A 22310-nucleotide genomic window follows, 5' to 3' on the forward strand; every position below is an offset into this window, starting at 1 on the left:
GAGCTTGTCAAAAGTATTTTGCTCCTTAGCAGTCCATAAATACTTAATGTTCTTCTTAGTTAAGTCATATAGTGGTCCTGCTATTTGAGAAAATTTTGCTATGAAGCATCTATAGTATGCACACATACCAATAAAGCTTCTTAGCTCATGTAGATTCCTTGGATTAGGCCATGATTTTATTACCTATAACTTCAATGGATCCATACAAATACCATCTTGAGAGATAATATGACCTAAGTATTGAATCTCCTTGAAGGAAAAATTTGCTTTTCTTTTGGTTGAGAAAAAGCTTGTTCTCCCTCAATGCTTGAAGCATCTATAGTATGCACACATACCAATAAAGCTTCTTAGCTCATGTAGATTCCTTGGATTAGGCCATGATTTTATTACCTATAACTTCAATGGATCCATACAAATACCATCTTGAGAGATAATATGACCTAAGTATTGAATCTCCTTGAAGGAAAAATTTGCTTTTCTTTTGGTTGAGAAAAAGCTTGTTCTCCCTCAATGCTTGAAAAATTACTTGGAGATGTTGCCTATGTTCCTCCAAGGACTTGGAGTAGATGTTAATATCATCAAATAACACTCTAGTGAATTGCGGTAGGGTATAAATATTTTCTCCATTAGACGATTGAACATGGCCAACGTGGCCGGTGCATTAGTCAAGCCAAAGGGCATGACTAGATATTCATAAAGACCAAACGTTGTGCGAAACACGGTCTTTAGGATATCTTCATCCACTATCCTTATTTGATGATAACCACTTTTAAGGTCAATCCTATTGAAGTAGGTAGAGCCTTGTAACTTATCAAATAGATCTTCTACTCGAGGCACGGAAAATATTTGGTGCTCGATAGTCCACACACATACGCTATGTACCATCTTTCTTTTGTACTAAAAGGACTGGAGAACAAAAGGGAGAGGAGCTAGGCCTCACCATCATTTGTGAATCAATTCTTGTGCTTGCCTCATGATCTCCTCTTGTTGAGCTTGATAAACTCGATAAGGAGGCTTGTTAGGCGGTGAGATTCCTAAAAGGAGCTCAATGCGATAGTCATCATCCCCTCATTTTGGAGGTAAGTCCATAGGGATATCATCGATGAACACATCTTCAAATCCTTTTAGATGTCTAACTCTTCTTGATTCCTACCATTTACATTTGATGAAACATTAGGATCTTTTAGGGACTCTTTGACAAGAATCATGTACGCAAAAACTGAGCTCTTCATTGATTTATCAAACACAGGAGGATTTACAAGTATTATAGTATGACCACACTCACTAGCATCTATATACATGTTCTTTCCCCTTGAAGGTGAAGTAGATTCTCCTTTCAGGGAACTTCATGTTGGCAGCCATACGATCAAACCATGGCGCCCCTAGGATAGCATCCTCATGTTGGAGAGGAGAGATGAAAAAGTCTTCTTTGTCGGCATAGCTTTGGACATGAAGCCTCAACTTCCCAATCAAGGGAGTTGACGGAGGCTTACTGTCCCTTGAAAGCTGTGTCAACCGTTACAATATTTCCCATCTCGAAAGCTTGAATGCCCAACTTGGTCGCCAACTCCTTGATATGAAGTTATGAGTAGAGCCAGGGTCAAATAGGATGAAGGCATCATGCTCCCTTACCTTTCCCCAAGAATAAAAGAGAGACGATCTGTTGCAATGAGCATCCTCTTTTGGAGCTTTGATGGTGGAAGCCCTAGGAGTCTCATTGCGAGCATTTTTCTTGAAGCAAGAACGATAGCCATGTCCTTGCTCCCCACACTTCAAACACTTATGGTCCTTGCAAAAAGCTTCAAGCTCTTCAAGAGAGAGTTTGTTTTTGCCTTTGTGAACTCACTTCTCCTTGGAATGATTGTTGTTGTTGTTGTTGTTGGAAGTGCCTTGGGAAGAATTTTGGGCATTGGTTTTCCCCTTTGCATCATTTTTGTCTTTGTTTTCCATGGTCTTGACATTCCGTCTAGCCCCTTGTTGGAAATTGATGCGTGAAGCAACCGTGGTGTGATGGATTACTTCGGTGATAGAACTAGGCCATTGAGAGTTGACATATTCAACCATCTCTTCACATAATCCCGCACAAAATTGTTGCTTTTGCTCGGCAAAGTCTATCTTTTGGAAGACAGTAGCCTTGAGAGGTAAATCCCAAAACTTATCTACATATTTGTGGATAGACTCATGAGAGAGAAGCTTCAAACTGCGCCATTCGGTGAGCACTTTGTCCTTTGCATTGCTTGCAAGGAATTGTTTCATGATGGAAAATCATAGAGTTTTCCATATATTTGGGGCTTTGTCGTCACCATGAAGGCTATCCACCATTGACGAGCCAATTTTTGGAAGTGCATAGCTACATGGCGTAGCTTGGAGGACTCTATGAAGCCCTCGTCTCCAAAGGCCGCATCAAATTGCTGGATGAAGGACGATACGCACCAAAGGTGCCATCATAGGTGAGAGAAGAGATACACTTTCCTCCCTCTTTGAACTTCTTGAGCTTTTGTGACCTTCGCCATGCAGGATATGATTTGTGATGTCCTCCCCTCTAATATTCTCTAGGAGAATAACCATAGCTTTCATCGGAAGAGGAGGAATGTGAAGAAGAAGGAGAAGAGGGTGACCTCTTTCTTGCCCTTTTCTTCCTTTGTTTCCTCTCTTCCCTTTCAGAGTGACGAGGAAAAGGAATGTGGGTTGAACGTTTCCTCTTGGGAGGAGTTGGCGATCGTCTAGACCGCCATCTTTGTGGAGCCACATCTTCAGAGGAACTTAAAGTTTCATTGCTTTCTTGCTCTTTGGATTCCTCCTCTCATATGGAAGAGAGTCTTCTTTTGGGGGTCTCTTCAAGAGGCCTCCTAATCTCTCTCTCCTCTTGGAGAGGAAGGGAAATCCCACAAGCGTGAAGCTAATGAGTAACTTCGGCTTGCAAAGCAGGGTTGCCCATAGCTTGCTGCAACCTAGTAACGAGATAATTGACAAACATGGGGGTATCATCATTAGCACCTTCATGTGCAAAATCAAAGCTATCAATGTTCATTCTACTCTCTTGGTTATTGTCAGCCATGTTAACAAAATTTGTGTACTTACTTACTGTATGCTTTGGCAATTCAAAACCTTAGTTGCCACTCCTCTTAGCCTTTGAAAATCGGCTCTTAAGTATCTACACCCACGGCTCGAAGTGGTTAATTATAGAGAGTAGTGGAGTGGGTCTAATAATTACAGAATTTCCGAGGGCTAGCTCCTTTCGAACTTCTTATGGATCAATAATGGTAAAGCCGTAGGCAAGTCTAAAAAGACCCCATTATTAAGTCCAAATCTCCCGAGGTGTGCACCATAGCCCACATAGTGTGCTCAACAAAACCGGTAATAGATCCCAGTCCCACTTACCCTAATATAATTAACAAAATCAACCATTTATAGGCTACTTAAGGACCTCTCTGCTTAATCAAGAAAAGAGAAACCAAATGCTCTGATACAAATGTAATGGAAATGGCCTATTAACTTTGAGAGTAGCGGAAATTAGATAAAGTACTTTTGGGAAATTACTTTGAGAGCATAGCGGGTGAACTTAATTGATGGTAGCAACATAAACATAGCATTTAGTTAACTTGTCATGAACAATGCTTTTGCAAGAGAGAGAGATTAGAGAACATGATAACAGTTGAGGATCGGATTTATGTGGAGCTGGTCCCCCCTCCAATAGGCATTTGTATTATAATTTCTCCCATCAAGAGAGACTTGTTACAATACAATCTTTGTGTTTCTTGTGACCTAGGTGATGCAATGAAGATGGAAAGCTTCATGCATCACAAGCATAACATAAACTTTGTGGAAAGCATTAACTATCCCAAGCCTTAGTCCCAAGACCTCAAACACCTTCGAAGGTTGAGAAAGAAGCAGGGAATGAGGGTAGGGAAGAGGAAGAAGAAACATTTCATTGGAGAAAGAATTAGTTCCTCACTTATCATCACTCTTCTTGCTAGCATACATAATAGCACAGTAATGAAGATGGAGAAGATGACAAGCTTAAGCGTTGATGCATGGCTCTTGGTTGGATTTGCATTCCATAACCAAGAGTGTTGGTGTAAGCTCTCAACCTCGCTACTTGCTTGGAGAAGGAGAGGGAGCTCTTGCACTTTGCACAAATTGGACCCCTCTAAGCCTAGCCAATCACAAGCAGGGACATATCAAGCAACAAGGGTAGCCTTGGGACAAGTGTCCCTTTCCCCTTTGAGAGAGAGGACTTGATAAATGCTAAAACAATTAATTAAATTAACTAATTTATCATTGGATCCCTTGGGAGGCCAGCCAATAGGCTTTAGGCACACCATGAAGGCAACATGAGGAGAAGCTTGACAAGTGTCCTTTTGCCTTGTTTGTACCAAGCTTGCCTTGTGTGAGGGTGTGTGTGTTCTCTCTCTACCCCCCTCTTGTAGGGCTCGCCCCCTCCTTGTAGGGATAGATGTTGACTTTTGCACACCTTACCCCTAAGCACGTTAGTCAGCAAGCATGACAAAGCACCTCAAGCTTGGGTAGTGTTCTTACAAGCACCTTAGGCTCCCTAGTCGGCAAGAATGACAAGCACCTCAAGCATCTTCGTCATCAAGTACGACAAGCACCTCAAGCACCTTAGTCAGCAAGCATAACAAGCACACCAAGCACGACAAGCACCTCAAGATCGGACCGGGTTCCCACCTCAAGCTCAGCCCTAGCTTACCTAAGGTGAGAGGACTTTTTAACACACTAAACTTTGGAGGTCTTTAATGAAGCTAACCCTAAGGTATTTAAGCTCCATTAGCTAGTCTTGCTCTTTGACAGACCATGTCTCATTTGGACCCCTTTACCATTGGCCTTGTGTTGAGATAGATTTGAAAGCACATGTCTATGTTCTAACCCTTGTTCCCGTTTATTCTACCACATTGGATGATCAATTTAATTTATGAGAAAAGAATTTGGGTTGGTTAGATATTAAATTTTATGACAACCAATGGCGACAACCATATCAAAAAATTCGACATGCGGCTCATGCAACCGCTTGTGTGTGTGAGGGTGTAAGGGCTGGGTGGGATCACTTGGAATAAAGCCAATGAGGAGATGATGCATGCTTGAAAGAATAGAGCACCTAGTACATTGTGTACAAAGTTACGAGGTTGTGGACGGAAAGCAAGGGCATGTGTAGGACTGTGCTTTACATGTCTACTCTACACAAGCTGTCATCCACTTTGCTACATAGTTTTCACTTGTTACTTCACGAGAGTAATCCCTCCACATGCCACATTGCTTACTGAAATGGGATGCATGACTCGTGCTCCACAGAAACAACCCCATGCTCATTATCAACTTATCATCAAGACTCAACAACATGGTCACTGCCATCTCCAAGAGATAATATTCTTGTAGTACTTCTATAGCACTTATAGTACTTTGCCAAAAAACGAACCTCAATTGCTTATCGACTTCTGGAGTGTAGAGAAGCGCACTTGGTAAGACCCCATTGCTTATCCTCCTCTATCATGTAGTGGCATCGGTATCAACACCATCGATATCAGCTCCAACAGCCAGCGAGTCTATAAGTTCCTTTTGCATAATTCTCTGGATTGTTGTATAGCTTGCTTACTTTTGTATTTCTCCAACTGCAGTCTTGTTTTTAGGGGGAAGAACTTTACGAATGCTGATCGAAGTAGTCAATAAACTCAGTGCCGTTGTCTTTAACATCTCTTAGCAGGCAAAATTGATGATGAACTCTGTTAACACTTTGTCAGAACATCAGATGTTGTTGGTTTCCAACACTGTGCAAACACTACCATTTGAAGCCACCACCTCCCGCACTAGAGACGTCGACTCTCCCATTAAGCTATCGTGCACCATTTAAAAAGAGGGTGAGAACATAGTATGATATGGCAAAAGTGATGGGGTGTGGATCATATGGTGTTCACTTGGAGATCAATTTGGAATGGTTGGGGTCACACGGTGATCACTTTAGAATGGTTGGAGTCACACTGTGATCACTTTGGAATAGGTAGGTTCATAGGGTGATCACATCTCAATTGGGAATCACACGGGGATCACTTGGCGATCACTTGATGTTCACATTGAGTTTCCTTGGGGTTCACTTCGATTGTGATCACATGACGATCACTTGGGGATTAATTCGCCATCGAACGGCGCAAAACCAATCCCGCCGCCCCCAATTAATAGCGACCATTGTTGACACAAGTGGTGTCAATTAATCCTAAGGCTCGCGTGCCTTACACTTTAAGTTAAAGAAAGACGTGGAGAAACTGACAGTTGGTGGTGGTGTTCGATGCTGCGCTGCGTCATCCTTCGTGCTTACCCTCATTTACTTGTGACCTGTAGACGCTGCAGCTCTTCAACTTCATCATCTTCAGTCGATCACAGCTTCACCTCCAAGCATGTTGCCAGGGACGGGAGGGCTTTCCTCTTCGCAACGGTTGTTGTTAACAAAATGTGCAAGGGCCAATCCGCCTCACTTGCATGGCAGCATGCCTGCTCGCTTGTAAAGGCCAACCCACCCACTCTTGCCATCGCCTTCATCTCAAGGCCCACGGATTCTGCCTTGGCTGCAGTTGCCGATTTAGCCCATCAATTCTCTGTCACTTGCGATAATTTGGGTGGATCATGCCATGACCATGGAAGGCCCCCAGATACACCATTTAAAGCTCAGCAGATGGGCTCAGACAGTCATTCTTCGCATGATGGAGGCCTCACAGATGCATCCTGCTTTGCTGGGCGCAATAACTCATCTCTTCAGTCCCATGAATTAGGTGTGGACAATTCGGCAGGTAACCCACCTGTAGGATGCGAGACTCACCAGAATTCGTTAAGTTTGGTAGATCAACTGATCAATTCACCATCAATGCCGTGCTCTATTGGCCCCTTGACATCAACACCCCCCTTGCCATATGAAAATATGCAGCTAGCTCCTCTGATTGGTTGCATTGTTGCAGACCAAGGAAGGGCAGCATGGACAACTTCCATCATCAGGGCAAATGCTGAGATGAGTGACGATCTTTTTTGGCTAGAAGCTCCAGAAGAGGAAGGTGATGATTCAAACACAGGTAGTGCTGCACGGTATGGAGGTTTTGGAAGCTGTAACAATGAGTCTGCTATTGAGGAGGGCAACTCTGGCAGAGGGGATGGTATGAACTTCAGTTGTATGCAGTCTAGAAATGCATCCAATGTGAAAATTCTCAGTGAAAATAAGTGCGTAGATGGAAAATGGAAGCCTTTCAAACACGCTTTTGCCATCGATATTAATGAGCCAAATACAGCTCACTCCGAGAACAAAGTGAGGCAGTCTCAAGAACAGTGGCCAGTTGTCCTATTTTCAGAAAAGAATGGATTTTCAGAATATACTGTAGATGTCAGAAGATTTGGACAAGAAGGGAAGCTTGTTTGTGCAAAGAAGGTCCAAAATGCTCTCTCAGCCTGTGGATGTTGATAAGCGCAATGCGGACAGTAAAAGAACATGCAATGGTGAAGGGCAGGGGGAGGAAGAGGAACAGGAAGAGACATACATGCTGTCATTATGTGTAGCAAACATGCCTGGAGTGAAGGCTACAGGTTTTTACACGAGGACAGCTCGACTTCCATGGCTTCCAGATTTGGGAACTGCCGTTACAACAAATCATCCCCATATGGTGTTACTGGGTGCTCCAGGTGTATACCTAGTTTTGTGCTATACATATTGCTGATAATCAAGTAACACGAGTGGTGATTATTTTCACCTCTGTTATGTTATATCTCCTCTGCCTCTCTTCCTAGCATGGGTTTCACCTTTCCTAGAGGGATGCTCCCCTCAACACTAAAGACCATGGGGGCAGCCCAAGCCGTGGGATTGACGATGCATAAGCAGAGCTCGAAATTCAAAAACAGCGTGCACCGTCGGATGTTATCCGAGTTTACTTTTCTTGGCCAAGTTTACTTTTTCGCGTTTGTGTTCACCATATAAGGGTGTGTTTTTCCTTGGATGCCATCAAAACCTCCACGCCCGCGTGGTTAGAGCATCCATCTGTCAACGGGCAGGTTCGATTCACTTGATTCACCTGGTGGGCATTGACTGCAGCTTTTTTTTCATTTGTCCACCCGCCTCGAGATTCCCGCGCTTGGCTCGCAACCATCGGTCCCATCTCTCCAGCTTCATTGAATACCTTGTGCCACTTAGTGTCGTGGGGATGCTCCTCCCACTAGCTGTGAAGGAATGAGACACTGTATATATGAACCTCGGTCGTGGTACCACTCATGGAAAAGCCTCAAGTCCTAGTGCTTTGCAATTGCATTATCCATGCGGTCTTTGGTGGAATCTGCTTCCTATCTGATTCTACTCTCTCGGGTCTGGTATGGTGTGACACGTCACTACTTTGTGACAGACATGTCATCACGCTTTGTGACAGTAACCACGCCAGTTCTTCAATAAAATAAAGAATACGACCGGGGTACCTAGTTGAGGGGCCAACACGCTCTTAAGGGGAACTACGCCTCTTCCTTGTCAACTTGTCTCAGAATTTAAGTGTGAAGTACTTTTCTAAGCTCTGCTCATTCAGTCTGTATCAATGATTCTCATGTCGGCTCGAGGTGCCACCTGGTTGCACTCCATGTAACCTCTATCAACCTGAGGTATCTGAATGGGAGCAGTTGGCTTGCCATGTGAAGTTCGCTTAAGTATCCCAGTAGAGGGTAGAGTGGGAACTTCAAGTGTGGGGTCAGGTAGGGGAAGAGAGGGATGCCCTTTGAGCTATAGTGAGCACCCCACTGGGCTCCTTGAGCCATTTCTGTGCCTGAGGAGACATCACTTGTGCATATGGCAAAGATTGGTGGAAAGTGGACCCAACTGATTCCATGTTGAGAAAAATCAAAGTCTCCCATTGACGAGTTGGTAAATGTAGATGACTGGTTTTTGGGACAATCTCTGGTATAGTGGTCCTTTGCATCAGAATAGAGATGACATGGTGGAGACCCTGGACTTTTGACTTTGATAGTGACCATATTCTCTGCATCTGTAGCATAGAATATGGCCGATTTGATGGCTTGCTAGGGGAGCAGGAAGACAAAGAATCATGGGAGGACCAGGATGAGTTACCAACACGTGTAGAAGCTTTGAGGTGGGATACTACTGTGATGGTGGCGGTTAAAGGTGTGGCCAACAGAGGGGGCAGATTGCTGCGTTGCGCATATTGGTGAAAAAATTCGGGTTGCTGGTGGCATGTCATGCTTCATAAAGTGAACAAGACCTAGTACCTATTTTATCTGATGAAGCATAGGTGTAGTCTTTGTCTTTGTGGCCATTTTTCTCACAGAAGTGACAATAAGCATGTTGGGAACTTCTGGGCGGCTGGATGAAGCGGTGGCACCGAGTGTGATATTACTTGAGGGGACTCTTGAGTGGGCTTCCACAAGAGTTTCTAGATTGACTGCTATGGGTCATACATGAACTCGAATAGAGTATATAGTAGACCAAGACGAGCAGGGGAACGAGCACTATATCTGGGCTAGTAGTAGCACCAGACCTAGGCTATAAGTTGTCACGGGACGGGGCACCACGTGCCAACAGAAAAGAATAGACTGAACAACTTTAAGCACTTCAAATAACAACTGAAGTGAAAGAGATATAGCACACACGACACGAAGTGGCGGAATTCCACCCCAGAGAGTATTGGCCCCAAACCTTGGCGCCCCTTTCGGTATTTCTTTATATTGCTTGAACTCAATACAATGCCGATACTCCAGACTTTGCACCTTCTCCAGGAAGCATGCTAGAGAAAGAGACCTTGGCTCATTTTTAAAGACCCTTGGCCTATGAAAAGCAGTTACATGAAAAGCTATAAACTCAAAAGCATCTGGTCCAAAAGCTGTCAGCATGTTTTGCGGAAGAATGAATGTTGAATGTCATGTGATGTTCTGTGATTTCGTGTGATGTGACTGTCGATTGGTACATGTGCTAGATGTGAGTTCCTAGTACGTAGGTGCTAACAGTCAGTGTCTGCTAAGACGGTTTATGGCCTCTGTCTGTTTTGCAGGCGTAATTGAGGGCGATTACAATGCTTTCAAGGGGGGGTATGTCACAAAGTGATGACGTGGTTGAAAACCCTAAACTGTGCCAGAGAAACCCTAATTTTTGCCAAAAACCCTAACTGTTGAAAACCCTAATTTTTGGCGACAGAAATGCCACATGGCAGCAGTTGGCGGCAGAAATGACACGTGGCAGCAGTACGGACGGCTCGGAAATTACGGCGGATTTTGCGCTGGCTTTTTTTACGGCAGTTTTTGATATTGCTTTTTCTACGCAATTTGAAAGAGAGAGAGAGAGCTTTTGATTTTAAGCTTTTGGGGCTTTGCTTTTGGGCATCCCTTGTATCTTTAAAATAGTGCACAGGGCCTCACTTCTCAGAGCATCTGGACGCAAAGTCTGAGGGTGAGACCCTACCACTCTTGTACTTTGAACTCAGATTAATACAAAAAAAAATATCGAAAGGGGCGTCAGTCTTTCGGGCCAATATCTCTAGGCACGGAACTCCGCCGGGCCAGTGTAAATCAATTGTGTATTGTGAACTGTTTTGAAGTGGTTATTTGGTGCTGTCGTGATAGATTCTTGACTTGGAATGTCCAAGTCTGTACATTATGTATAGAAACGCATGTTGTCTGATTTGTATTTGTTTCCTAGTTATGTCTATACGTCTCTACTTATGTACTTTCTTATGCATGTATGGAGGCCTCCATAATTGGTCAATATATCCTTACGCATTACCTCTTCAAAGTGGCAGCAGAAACCAATCCCTTACAAACTGGTGCATCTGATACGATTTGTGAGTACAAAAAAGAGATACTAAAATGAATAGCGAGAAGAAGAAGAATAAGAGTATTTTAACGTCGCAAGAAACTATCCCAAGAGACCTTAAAGATCTAACGGACGAGGAAGGAGAGAGAGAGAGAGAGAGAGAGAGAGAGAGAGAGAGAGAGAGAGAGAGAGAAATGAAATGTTATATTAACGTCTTCAAAAGGCCAAAATGACCTATGAGACCAATCAGTTACAAAATAGTGAATCTAATACCATGTCTGGGTACAAAAGAACTAGAAAAGAACTAGAAGTGGAACAAAATACTACTACTACTACTACAATCTAAAACTACGTGGGTGTAGCAGCTGATACAATAGATACCCGGTAAACTGGATGTAACAGTGTGTGAAACAAAGATGGAAGAAATGGTGAGGATCCATCCTCATCTGCACTCTGGATGTCGAGAGAGTATGGCTCGAATCTTCTGTTGTAGTCTCCGTCGATGCTGTGTAGCTCCTCTCTTCAGTCGTATCGCTGATGGCCATAAAAAGAACTGAAGCGCATGGAGGCAACACGAGAGAGAGAGAGAGAGAGAGAGAGAGAGAGAGAGAGAGAGAGAGAATCTCGATGCGAGCTCAATACCTGCACCTGGCTGCTCCACAAGACCTGTGCCACAGCAGTATCCGTCCTCTCCAAACACCATCACTCCTCTTTCTATCACCCTCATTCTCCCTCTCTCGCTCTCTTCCCTATGCACATCTCGATAGTTGCCTAATGATGTGTAAGGTCTGCATTCAAGGCTATTGCACAGATCCTCGCGCTTGTCGACAACCACTCTCCCATACATTTGCATGTCCTGCTGTCGAGCGTGCACACACACTCCATTTCTGATACCCTTCTGTGCCATGCCGAGAGAGAGAGAGAGAGAGAGAGAGAGAGAGAGAGAGAGAGAGAGAGAATTTCGAAATGCCTCCACTCGCCTGTGTGCATGTGTGTGTGTGTGCACCGTCATGCTGAGCGCTTTTCCAGAACCACTACTTTCCCTCCTCTATAAAAGGCGATTTTCCCCTTTTCTCTTGCTGCCCTGATCTCTAGAATCAACTCTTGCATGTGTGCCACTTGTGCCAATGTAAGGTCATCTCCCAGGAAAATACCGGTTTTCTTAAGAGTTGGCCTCTTCTTTAGAAATTCTTTCCTTATTTCTATATTCGGGAATCGGAGAATAAGTGCCCTATCCTTTACGTTTCCCTTCTCATCGATTCCTTTCTTGCCCACTCTCCATGCACTTGTGTGAGTAAGCTATGTGATGCCCATGCGTTGTAGCAGTTCCTTGAGAGATTCTACAGGCTAGAAAGCAGGTCTGGCACTTCACGAGGAGGCGCATGAATACAGACATGTGCCTTCAGTTGATGGCTCCTTTTTCCTTGGATGAATTGCGAAATGTAGTGCATAGTTTGGCTTATTCCTCTTGTCCAGATGGTGATGGTCTCACTAGAGACTTATTGGGATGTAGTACAATTGTGGCTCTTGAGAGGCTGCTAGGACATATTTGATACGGGTCTTATGCCACAGTCCATGTGTTCAGGCCTTATATCTCTTATACCAAAGGGAGGGGACACCACTCGGTTGAGACAGTGGCGACCCATCACACTCCTCTATTCGGTTTATAAGATATTGGCCAAATTGATTAGTGCTAGATTGTGTCCTTTTTTGCCGGACCTTATACACAGCACTCACAGTTTTTATTCAGGATTGATGTATTCTAGACAACTTGTTTTACTTTCATCAGGCAGTAGAGCGGGCTCGATCATCGCATACACCATCGGCCATCCTCCTCCTCAGTTCTGAGAAGGCCTATGATAGAGTTGATTGGAGGATACCTACTTCGGATAGGTTTTCCAGATGCTTCAATTAGAGGAGTCTCAACTCAATATAGATCAGCCTCTAGTGTAGTGACCATTGGAGGATCTGTTGGATGCTTATTTGAGCTCTCTTGTTGAGTCAGGCAAGGCTACCTGCTGGCAGCTTACTTGTATTTATTTGTGGCGAAGATGATGTCGGATTTCATCAGAGCATAGTAGCTAGGTATTAGAGGTCTACTCGTGCCCGTTGAGGATGAGCTAGATTTGGTAGATCGGGACTATGTTGATGACACTCTACTGTTTTTACACTATGCTGTGGATGTTTTGGATGCGAGTCGTCACTCTTTGGATGTATATTGTTTGGCTAGTGGTGCACGTATCAAGTGGCACAAGTCTTTGGCATTCTTAGGGGGGTTGATGACACACCGACCTGTGGTACAGTGGATGGTTTTACTTGGTTGAAACTTGAGACCTGGTCAGTCTTATAGATACTTGGGGTTTCAAGTACGTTTGGTTGTGACTTTGGAGGAGCAGTTTGCACCTATTATGTAGTTGATGCATAGGATGCTACTAGTCCTCGAGGCATCTTTCTTTGGCCGATCAAGCATTGGTGGTCAATCAAGTGTTGTTGGCCTCTACTTGGTATATTGCATCATGTTGGATGCTGCATGAGGGAGTAATGACGTAGTTGAGGCGCTTGACTCAGAACTTTCTTTTTGGGGGATTAGACGGCACTCGTGACACTTGGGCTAGAGCTCGATGGTTCAATATGATTCTCACGGTGGTTTCGGTGTCATTGATTTGGAGTTACAGAGCCGTGCACTTCTTACCAAGCTCATTGTTAGGGGTTTTTTTCAAGGCAAAGAACCTTGGAAGATGTTACTCTAGTCCACCTTAGCTATAGTCACTCCTACCCATGGTGTTAGAGACATGCACACATGGACTGCAAGGATACGGTTTTTGTTTACAGATGCGCCTTTGCATCAAGATCATCTGTCTCCTTTCATGCCCTCATTGTTATACATTTGGAGCTCCTCAAGAGAGTTTTTGGTCAAATGTACGCCTTGATCCAGAGAGGAGATTGCGTGACAACCTCTTGTATGTAATTCTTTAGTGATTATCCCTCTCCACTCAGATTCTAGAGGAGAGACCTCAGTAGCTACGGCAGCGATTAGACATTGATTGGGCTATCTGGTATGCCGGTCCACAGCGAGCTCGATGAGCACTTGGTGTCGTGATAGATTCTTCCTGGCAGATATCTTGGCAGAGAGGTATGATATCCACAGAGGGATTCATCCTAGTATTATTGAAATAGAGTCTGCCATTCCAGACTTGTGCGACCAGGTCATGAGAGGAGATTTTTCGTTTCCAGAGCATCAAGGTTGGTGGCGTTACTTTGATGAGTCTGGCACATCCCTTCTTGTCAAGTGTCAGTTCCTTTCGTTCATTACTGCTAGAGAACAGGACTGTTGTGCATACACACGGATCCATTTTTACTTTGATGAGAAGGGACCTGTTCTTTCTAGCCTTGGTTGGCAGCCGATCAGAGTCATGGATTCTTGTGGTAAAAAGCGATGTGTGGACCCTGATCTTTCCACAGAGGATGTTGCCTCTTGGAGGCTTTGGATTTGGGAGGGTGGTCCTTTATCTCAACTCTATTGGGATGCTGGTGAGTGGCAGTGGCTGTCAGGGATGTACAGGGACATCCTTCAATCACCTATTTTGAGTATTCTGTCACGATAGGTTTCACATTGCTTATGCAAGGAGTCTCAGATGCCCAAACGAAAGAGAGTGGTTACATGCAGGTTTATCACATGCTTTTATATATCAGTTCTTGTTAGCATTGTGGGATTTGCAAGTGGCACGGAGGATTCCTTGTTTCCATTGGCTGATTACTCATGGTGGTCTTCCAGTTGTCTCTTGGAGTGCTCAGTTGGGCTTAGATCCTCTATGTATACGCTGGACAGATAGGATTGTGAAGACTCCTAGCCACTGCCTTTGGGGATGGTTCATATCATTCCTTGTTTGGAGAGCTCTTGCATTACTTCTTTCCAGAGCCGGGGTCCAGTTTGGTTTTCTTACGTGGGGAGTAGTCTCGTGGTTGATGCATTGTTGTGGAAGTCATTTGTTTTATGAAGGTGCTGCACGAATCCGGTTTTTATGCTGACAACCTCAAGGTATGTATCTTGACTATGATACCCAGAGAGGATGCGTAGCATGATGCTCCTGAGTCCCGAGACAACTCATGTGACAGAGATAGTCAAGTACCCCTATTATCCAGCTGAGTGAGATCATGTCTGATAATCTTGCTACTCTCTGAATGTGTGACGGTGAGGGATGGTGCATTTAGGGAAAACTGGAAAGGGGGCAGCCTGTCCATACTAAATCCATGTAGCACAAACCAAGATGATATATGTGCAAATCAACATGAAATATCACCTTCACTTGCTAGCTGTCGTGATGACTCAAGTGCTAGTCGTGCATATTTGTTGTGTGGGAGCCCCGTGTGCTATGAATGAAAGACACTCATCTAGCAAAATCCTTCATTACAATCAGTGGTGCACTCATCTCAACTCTCGTAATCTCATGTGGCATTGCGGCTTTTGCTCGAATCAGCCCGGAGATTATGGATATGTGTGCCCTGATCTACTATGATGATCTAGGCTAGAACCCCATATTTTCGCTCCGTAACGCATGGTCAAAGTAACCAAAGTGTCAAATAGCCACAGCTTAGTGCATGGCTCTTGAAACTGCACTTGTGAGCATATCCTCTCTAGTCCTCGTAATGCTGCATATCTCGTCGTCAATCTTGCCTCTGCAACACCTCTCATAGAACAAGTCAACACCAAGATATATAGACGAGTCTACATGCTCCACTATCTCGTGACATTTGTAAAACTAGGTGTTGATCTCTTGAACCATTGCACTGTAGTATTGAATACCATCACCTTGGTTTTGCCATGGTTGATGGAGATCTCGCTATCATGTGCACAAGGATGTAACGCATCTAGGTGTCTCTGCATACACTCTAGAGACTCTAAAATAAGCACAATATCATCGGCATAAAGCAGTAGAGGTATCCATGTACCTGCCAATTGTGCCCCTCTATCCCTTGCAGTCTCAATATAGTCAGAAACCACATCAATATACAATCCAAACAAATTCGGAGAAAGTGGGCATCCCTGCTTCACCCCAATAGGCCAAGTGAACAGGCTCTCAAAGACCCTCTGAACGTCTACATATCTCCAATAGGAAAAGCTCAAGACACATCTAATCGATGAGTCTATCACTCTAGCAAGAGGACCGAAACCCTCTCTAAATAAACAGTGGAATCAGCCTTGTATCTCGTAATACATTGGGCATCTACATATGTAATGCTCCTCTGTATCTAGCTTATAGAGAGAGAAGAAGAAGAAGAGAGTTTTAACATCGTAGGAAACTATCCGGAGAGAGAGAGAGAGAGAGAGAGAGAGAGAGAGAGAGAGAGAGAGAGAGAGAGAGAGAGAGAGAGAGAGAGAGAGAGAGAGAGAGAGAAATGAAATGAAATGAAATGTTATATTAACGTCTTCAAAAGGCCAAAGTGACCTATGAGACCTGAAAGTTACGATGTGGTGGATCTGATACAAAGTCAAAGTATGACAAAAATGAAATGCCAAATGTCACAATAAAATACTATGGAATCCTAAACTACTAGGTGTGAACCAAGCAGCTATCTGGGATAGCTAGATCACAAGAGATCCAGCATCGGTCGCTGGCAGATCTCATCAATCTCCTCCATGGTCAGTAGTCTGACCGGGCGTCGTGCATGTCGAGCCAAAGTGATCCGAATCCTCTGATGCAGCCTCCGCCGATGCTGTGTAGTCCTCCGCAGTCGTGGGCATCTGGATCTTCCTAGCTCAGTCGCTCGGTCGATCAGTGTGCCTTTGGTGTGAGGCGACGAGCTCTGCTGTGGTAGTAACTCCTCCGGGTGTCCAGTGGCAGCTCTAAAGAAATCTGTGATCTGTCTCTGGGACTGGCTAGCCTCTCCTCTCATCAGGCTCTCTCTGTGTCTGCGTAGCTCGAGCAAAAACAAACCCAAGCATCTCTGATCCTCGTACTGCATGACTCTGGAGAATGGTCCAAAGCCCTCTCTGAACAAGCAATGGAAGTGGCCTCGTATCTAGTAGTAGACGCGGCAGTGGCATGTGTAGTGCAACTCTGTCTCAGGCTCGATGTCACACAGGGGGCATGTCCTAGCCTCTGGTGGTACTCCGATGTATCTCCCAGTCTCGATCCGCAGCTGGTGTGAAGATGTACGTATCTGGCCGATAGCGCATCGTATCCCATGAGACAAGTGGGTGCCCATGTATCTTGGCCTCGTCACAAAACCATCAACCGTAAGCTGGAGGAGATGCTCTCTGTAGAAAGCCATCTTCGTGCCCAGCTCCTGTGCTGGTTGTATCCATGTCCCCCTTGTGTCTAGCTGAGTCAAGTCCTGGCGGATGAGCCCGGTGATCTCGGACTGTGTAAGAGTCAGAGAGGGTGCATCCAGTGAGTACTGGAAGGGAGGCAATCTGTCTATGCTAAACCCATGCGCCTGAAACCATGATGTCATCTCCCCATACCAGCATGCTGTATCTCCTTGCATGGCTAATTGTCGAGAGGACTCAAGTGCAAGGCGGGCATATCTGTCTCTGGGAAGTTCCCACATGCGGTGTATGAAGGAGACCGATCTAGTGAGTGCCTCAACCACTAGTGGGGGGGCAGCTAGCTCTGCTCGAACAATAGCACGTGGTACTGAGGCCTTGGCTCTAATGAGCCGCGAGATCATAGAGACCAGAGGCTTCTCCATGTCCCCCCATCCATCACTGCGGTCTGTCCTCCCGTGATGATCTAATGAAGGTCCCCAAATCTCAGCTCCATAAAGCAATGCAGAAGCCACCAGAGTGTCAAAGAGCCAGAGCTTCGTCCGAGGCTCCTGAAACTGAACCTGTGAACACATCCTTTCGAATCTACCCAATGCTGCATGGGCTCTGGTCAGTCTAGTGTCTGCTGCCCTCCTCAATGAAAATGCTGGCCCACTAAAAACCACTCCGAGGTAAGTGTACGCCTCTGTATAGAGAGAGAGAGAGAGAAATGAAATGAAATGTTATATTAACGTCTTCAAAAGGCCAAGAGACCAGAAAGTTACAATGCGGTGTATCTGATACAAAGTCGGATTAACAAAATAAATTAAACTAGGATAACAAAATATAAATACTGCGGAATCCTAAACTAAGCTGATAGGTGTGAAAGGTGAAAGGCGCGAAATGTGTGAACTAAGCAATACAATGTGTAGACAATATGGGAGGGAAGTAGAGAATCCATCTTCATAGAGATCCATCTTTATCTGCACTCTGGACGACGAAAAAGTATGGCTCGAATCCTTTGCTGTAGCCTCCTTCAAAACTGTGTAGCTCCTCTTCTCCATCGGGGTCATCTAGATCTGCCTAGCTCCAATGGTTGGTCTATGAGAATGCCAGTAGTGAGGGCAGACCTCTCCACTGTTGGCTGCTCAGAGAGAGAGAGAGAGAGAGAGAGAGAGAGAGAGAGAGAGAGAGAGAGAGAGAGAGAGAGATGAAATGAAATGTTATATTAACGTCTTCAAAAGGCCAAAGTGACCTATGAGACCAGAAAGTTACAATGTGGTGGATCTGATACAAAGTCAGAGTAACAAGATGACAAAATGACAAAATAAAATACTATGGAATCCTAAACTGCTAGGTGTGAACTAAGCAGCTAGCTGGGATTTCCTACCTGAGCGATTAGTGTGGACATTCTAGCAATATGTTCTATTTATACCTTTAGTAAATCTTGAAAGGCTACTTTGACAAATAAAGTTGGAAAATGATGGGTCATATAACATTAAACTAATCTAGTATATTATTGGATATTGGCTTGAGGTTTTGACATTCATGGCAGTGGTCTATGTGCGACAAAAGGTGTAGTTGATCTTTTAGAGAAACTAAAACAAGAAGCTAGTGATAAGAAACGTAGCAAAAGTGGCCATAATTAGTGGGACTTTTGTATTGGTCGTAGTCACCCGGACGTAGATTTGGAAAATAAACTATTAACTAGGGGCCGACTTATTAATACATATGTAGGTTTGGAAAATTAATTGGTAACTGAGGAGGTAGCTGCAGAGTTGGCTAAGTTAAACATTGATGCCTAGATGAAAGAAAACTACAAAAGAGAGAGAAAAGAAAAGAATGGTTGCAAGAGTCTTTGGGAAATGGAATCTAGGATAGCGAATAATCTTACTTTACTAGCGGCCTCTAATTTGAGTCCCATCTTACCCAACTCTACATTTGGAGTTGGCATCATCTTTGCTAACTGCATAAGGTATAACGCACACTTAAGTGAACCTTGCGGTTCATTAGATGTAGGCAAGGAAACAAAACCTCTTTTGCATTGTTTTCACGGAAACCCGCCAGAAAAAAAGCATGTAATATGCCATATAGCTGATGTTAAAAGAAATGAAACCTAAATCGAAATCTACGCGTAGAAAGTCGTATGACATACGTGCGGAAAGGAAAGGGTCGGACTGTCCTTTCCTCGGTGTCGGCGCGACAAAGACAAAAAGTGAATAGTTAAGCTACTTGTTACTTCCTTCTTTTAGATTACTTACTATCTTTCATAACGGGCAGGGCACAGCAGGGGTTATTTTTCATTTCTCAATCTTTGCTTTCCTTTTTAATTTTTTTTCTTTCTTGCAGGGTTTTCTAATATTAATTTTCTATGAGCTTCGGCCCAAGGATCGTCAAGATCGCCGCCCTCGTGTTCGGAGTCACTAAGGGTTTGTTTTTTCAAAGCATACTTGTTTGCTTAGTTCTTGTTGCTCCTGTTCGGAGTCACTAAGGGTTTGTTTTTTCAAAGCATACTTGTTCGCTTAGTTCTTGTTGCTCCTGTTTGAGTTTACCTACACTTAAGGTTCTTTGCTCTTGTTTGTTCTTTATCCCCTACTTCTTTCTCTACCTGTAGTGCCAATTCGATTAGTTTTACTTTAGGGTCTCCCGGGTTAGACTTTGCCACCTTTTTAACATACTTTGCTTCATTGCGCGGAAGACAAAGTTGAGCCTTGGCTGCGTTGTCGAACCTCCCAAACCCCTTGAAATACCGTTGCCGAGACACGGTAGGTGGTCTATCATACACTTTCTTTAAAACATCTATCGAGTGTAAGCGAAAGCCTGCACGCTCTCTTAGCTGAGAAAGATCGCTCTCTGTTAGCAAGTGGTAACCCAAATTTCAAACCTTCCCCGTTAGCTTTATTGCAAGTACTGTACCAAATACAATACCGTAATAGCGTGGAAGCTAATTTGACCTGCCTCTAAGGCCTCTAAGTGCTGGCGGATCTCATCAATCTCCTCCATGGTCAGTAGTCTGACCGGGCGTCATGCGAGAGAGAAATGAAATGAAATGAAATGATATATTAACGTCTTCAAAAGGCCAAAATGACCTATGAGATCATCAGATACAAAGTGGTGAATCTAATACAATGTTTGAAGTACAAGTACAAAAACTACTGAAAGTAAAAAATGAAAACTGAAAATGAAGTGTGAAATGTGAAAATGTAGAATAGGCCCTCAATGAAAATCTGGGTGTCGTGCTAGAATGCCTCTGATCTTCTGCTGGAGTCTCCGTCGATGGAGTGTGCTCCTGTGTCTCGGTCGTGGTCGTCTTGATCTCCCGAGCTCAGTCGCCCTGTCAATGAGGGTGCCTCTTGTAAGAATGCTGGGTACAGCCCTGTGCTGGTGGTTGGTCTCTTGGCTCCCTCGATCCAAAGAAGTCTGTGATCTGTCTCTACGACTGTCGTACTCCATGTCTCCTCAACAGACTATCTCTATGTCGGTGTAGCTCAAGTAGATATAAGCCAAGGCATCTCTGATCCTGATACCTCATGACTCTATCTAGGGTCCAAAACCCTCCCTGAATAGAGAGAGAGAGAGAGAGAGAGAGAGAGAGAGAGAGAGAGAGAGAGAGAGAGAGATGAAATGTTATATTAACGTCTTCAAAGGGCCAAAGTGACCTATGAGACCAGAAAGTTACAATGAGTGAGAGAAATGAAATGAAATGTTATATTAACGTCTTCAAAAGGCTTAAGTGACCTATGAGACCAGGAAGTTACAATGCGGTGTATCTGATATCAAGTCAGATTAACAAAATAAATTAAACTAGGGATAACAAGATATAAATACTGCGGAATCCTAAACTAAGCGGATAGGTGTGAAAGGCGAAAGGCGTGAATCATGTGAACTGAGCTATACAATGTGTAGACAATTTGGGAGGGAAGTAGAGAGAGAGAGAGAGAGAGAGAGAGAGAGAGAGAGAGAGAGAGAGAGAGAGAGAGAGAGTTCTATTATCGTCCTGGGAGGTCAAATATGACCTATGGGACCAAATGAACATGTCACGTGGTGTGAGTGGAGTTCATAAGTGACTCTCGATGCTCAAAAATGGCTGAAATGAGCGTCGCAATAGAGAGTCCACATCGTGGTTGGGAGAGGAAGGTATGTAGGGAGAGATCATGGCTGAATATATGGGGAAAAGAGGACCTAATGTGGTCAAAAGCTGAGCACTCAAGTAGTGTGTGGTACTCACTCTCTCGCACTTGACGAGGGCATAAGGTGCAAAGTCGATGACACTCCTCGCTAGTGCCCCAACGTCCTGTCTCGCAGCGTAGAGAATGGGAGCTAAGACGAATGGAGGCAATGGTGCGGATCGCACTCAAAGGGATGGGCTCAAGGATGTAGGAATGGGTTCGGTTACCTCGTTCCGAGAAGAAGAGAGATTTGTAGTTTGGGGCAACGTGTGTGGTGTAATGGCTGAAGCGAGAACCTCCGGATTTCTCCCAAGCCGTGATACATTGGCGTTGTAAGAAGGCCTCATTAACTTGGGAGTCGATCGATGCTACAGTGAGAGAGAGAGAGAGAGAGAGAGAGAGAGAGAGAGAGAGTGTGTAGCAGGGCTACAGTGTCCTTCACGGTACAGTGTCCTTCACAGGACAGATAGTTGGATAGTTGTTACAGTTGGTCTGGTTCACACTGGACGGACCCTCTGGCTGGGGAATGACACGTGGTAGGGTACCGACGGTGGTCTAGTGGACATCGTGGCCAGGTCACCACCACCACTCAGTTTGGAGATAGACTTAGCTGACTGGACATTTATGAGCCGTTGGTGGCTCTTTATGTGAGTAGTAGCGGTTGGCGCAGGATCATCATCTTCTTCACCTCTGGATCTTGTACGTAGTCATGTAGAGTGAGTCTATTCACAAAGCACATCTTCACCATCCCTACAGATTTGAGCCTCGACACTCCCATTGTACTTGTGAGTCCTGGGTTGGAGCTGAGTGTGCTGCCACGCCAGAGTCTGTATCAGTCTTTGAGATAGTCGAGTCATATGTTCTAGTCTGCTGTTGCGTCTTGGTGAGCTCTGTTGATGTCTATTGTTTCCCTTCTGTTCAGTCTGTTTGAGTGAGATTGTCACGCACATTGCACTGAGGACCACCCACTGTAGAGAGCACGACACATTATCCTCGCTACAGGTGCTCTCATTTTGGCGATCACGATGGGACCTCAATTGAAATTTCACTCTGTGAGGGGCAAATCTTGAAGCTAGTTGGGTCTATCTAGCTTTGCCTACCTTAC

The 22310-nt window shown here is 44.5% G+C and overlaps 2 protein-coding genes across 2 annotated transcripts in view; one reads left to right on the forward strand and one right to left on the reverse strand.

The window, feature by feature from the left end:
- The first annotated feature begins 5066 nt into the window (after positions 1-5066).
- The window catches only part of LOC147462405 (uncharacterized), a 57780-nt gene continuing 40536 nt past the window's right edge, over positions 5067-22310 (forward strand). The window contains exon 1 of the mRNA XM_086483903.1: positions 5067-7674. Coding sequence (XP_086340029.1) covers positions 6299-7456 — 1158 coding nt within the window. The 5' untranslated portion in view covers positions 5067-6298 and the 3' untranslated portion in view covers positions 7457-7674. The remainder of the gene's footprint in view (positions 7675-22310) is intronic.
- Positions 7897-10503, reverse strand: LOC147462406 (uncharacterized). The gene has a single exon (XM_086483910.1). The coding sequence runs from the start codon at positions 9222-9224 to the stop codon at positions 8718-8720; it is 507 nt and encodes a 168-aa protein (XP_086340036.1). The 5' UTR covers positions 9225-10503; the 3' UTR covers positions 7897-8717.

This window comes from Adiantum capillus-veneris, chromosome 2 (assembly GCF_014529385.1).
Source record: "Adiantum capillus-veneris isolate H3 chromosome 2, ASM1452938v2, whole genome shotgun sequence".
Taxonomy (NCBI): Eukaryota; Viridiplantae; Streptophyta; class Polypodiopsida; order Polypodiales; family Pteridaceae; genus Adiantum; species Adiantum capillus-veneris.

Bases quoted from the DNA above. Each gene is read 5' to 3' on its own strand.
- LOC147462406 (XM_086483910.1), bottom strand. From the start codon at position 9,224: ATGACATGCCACCAGCAACCCGAATTTTTTCACCAATATGCGCAACGC.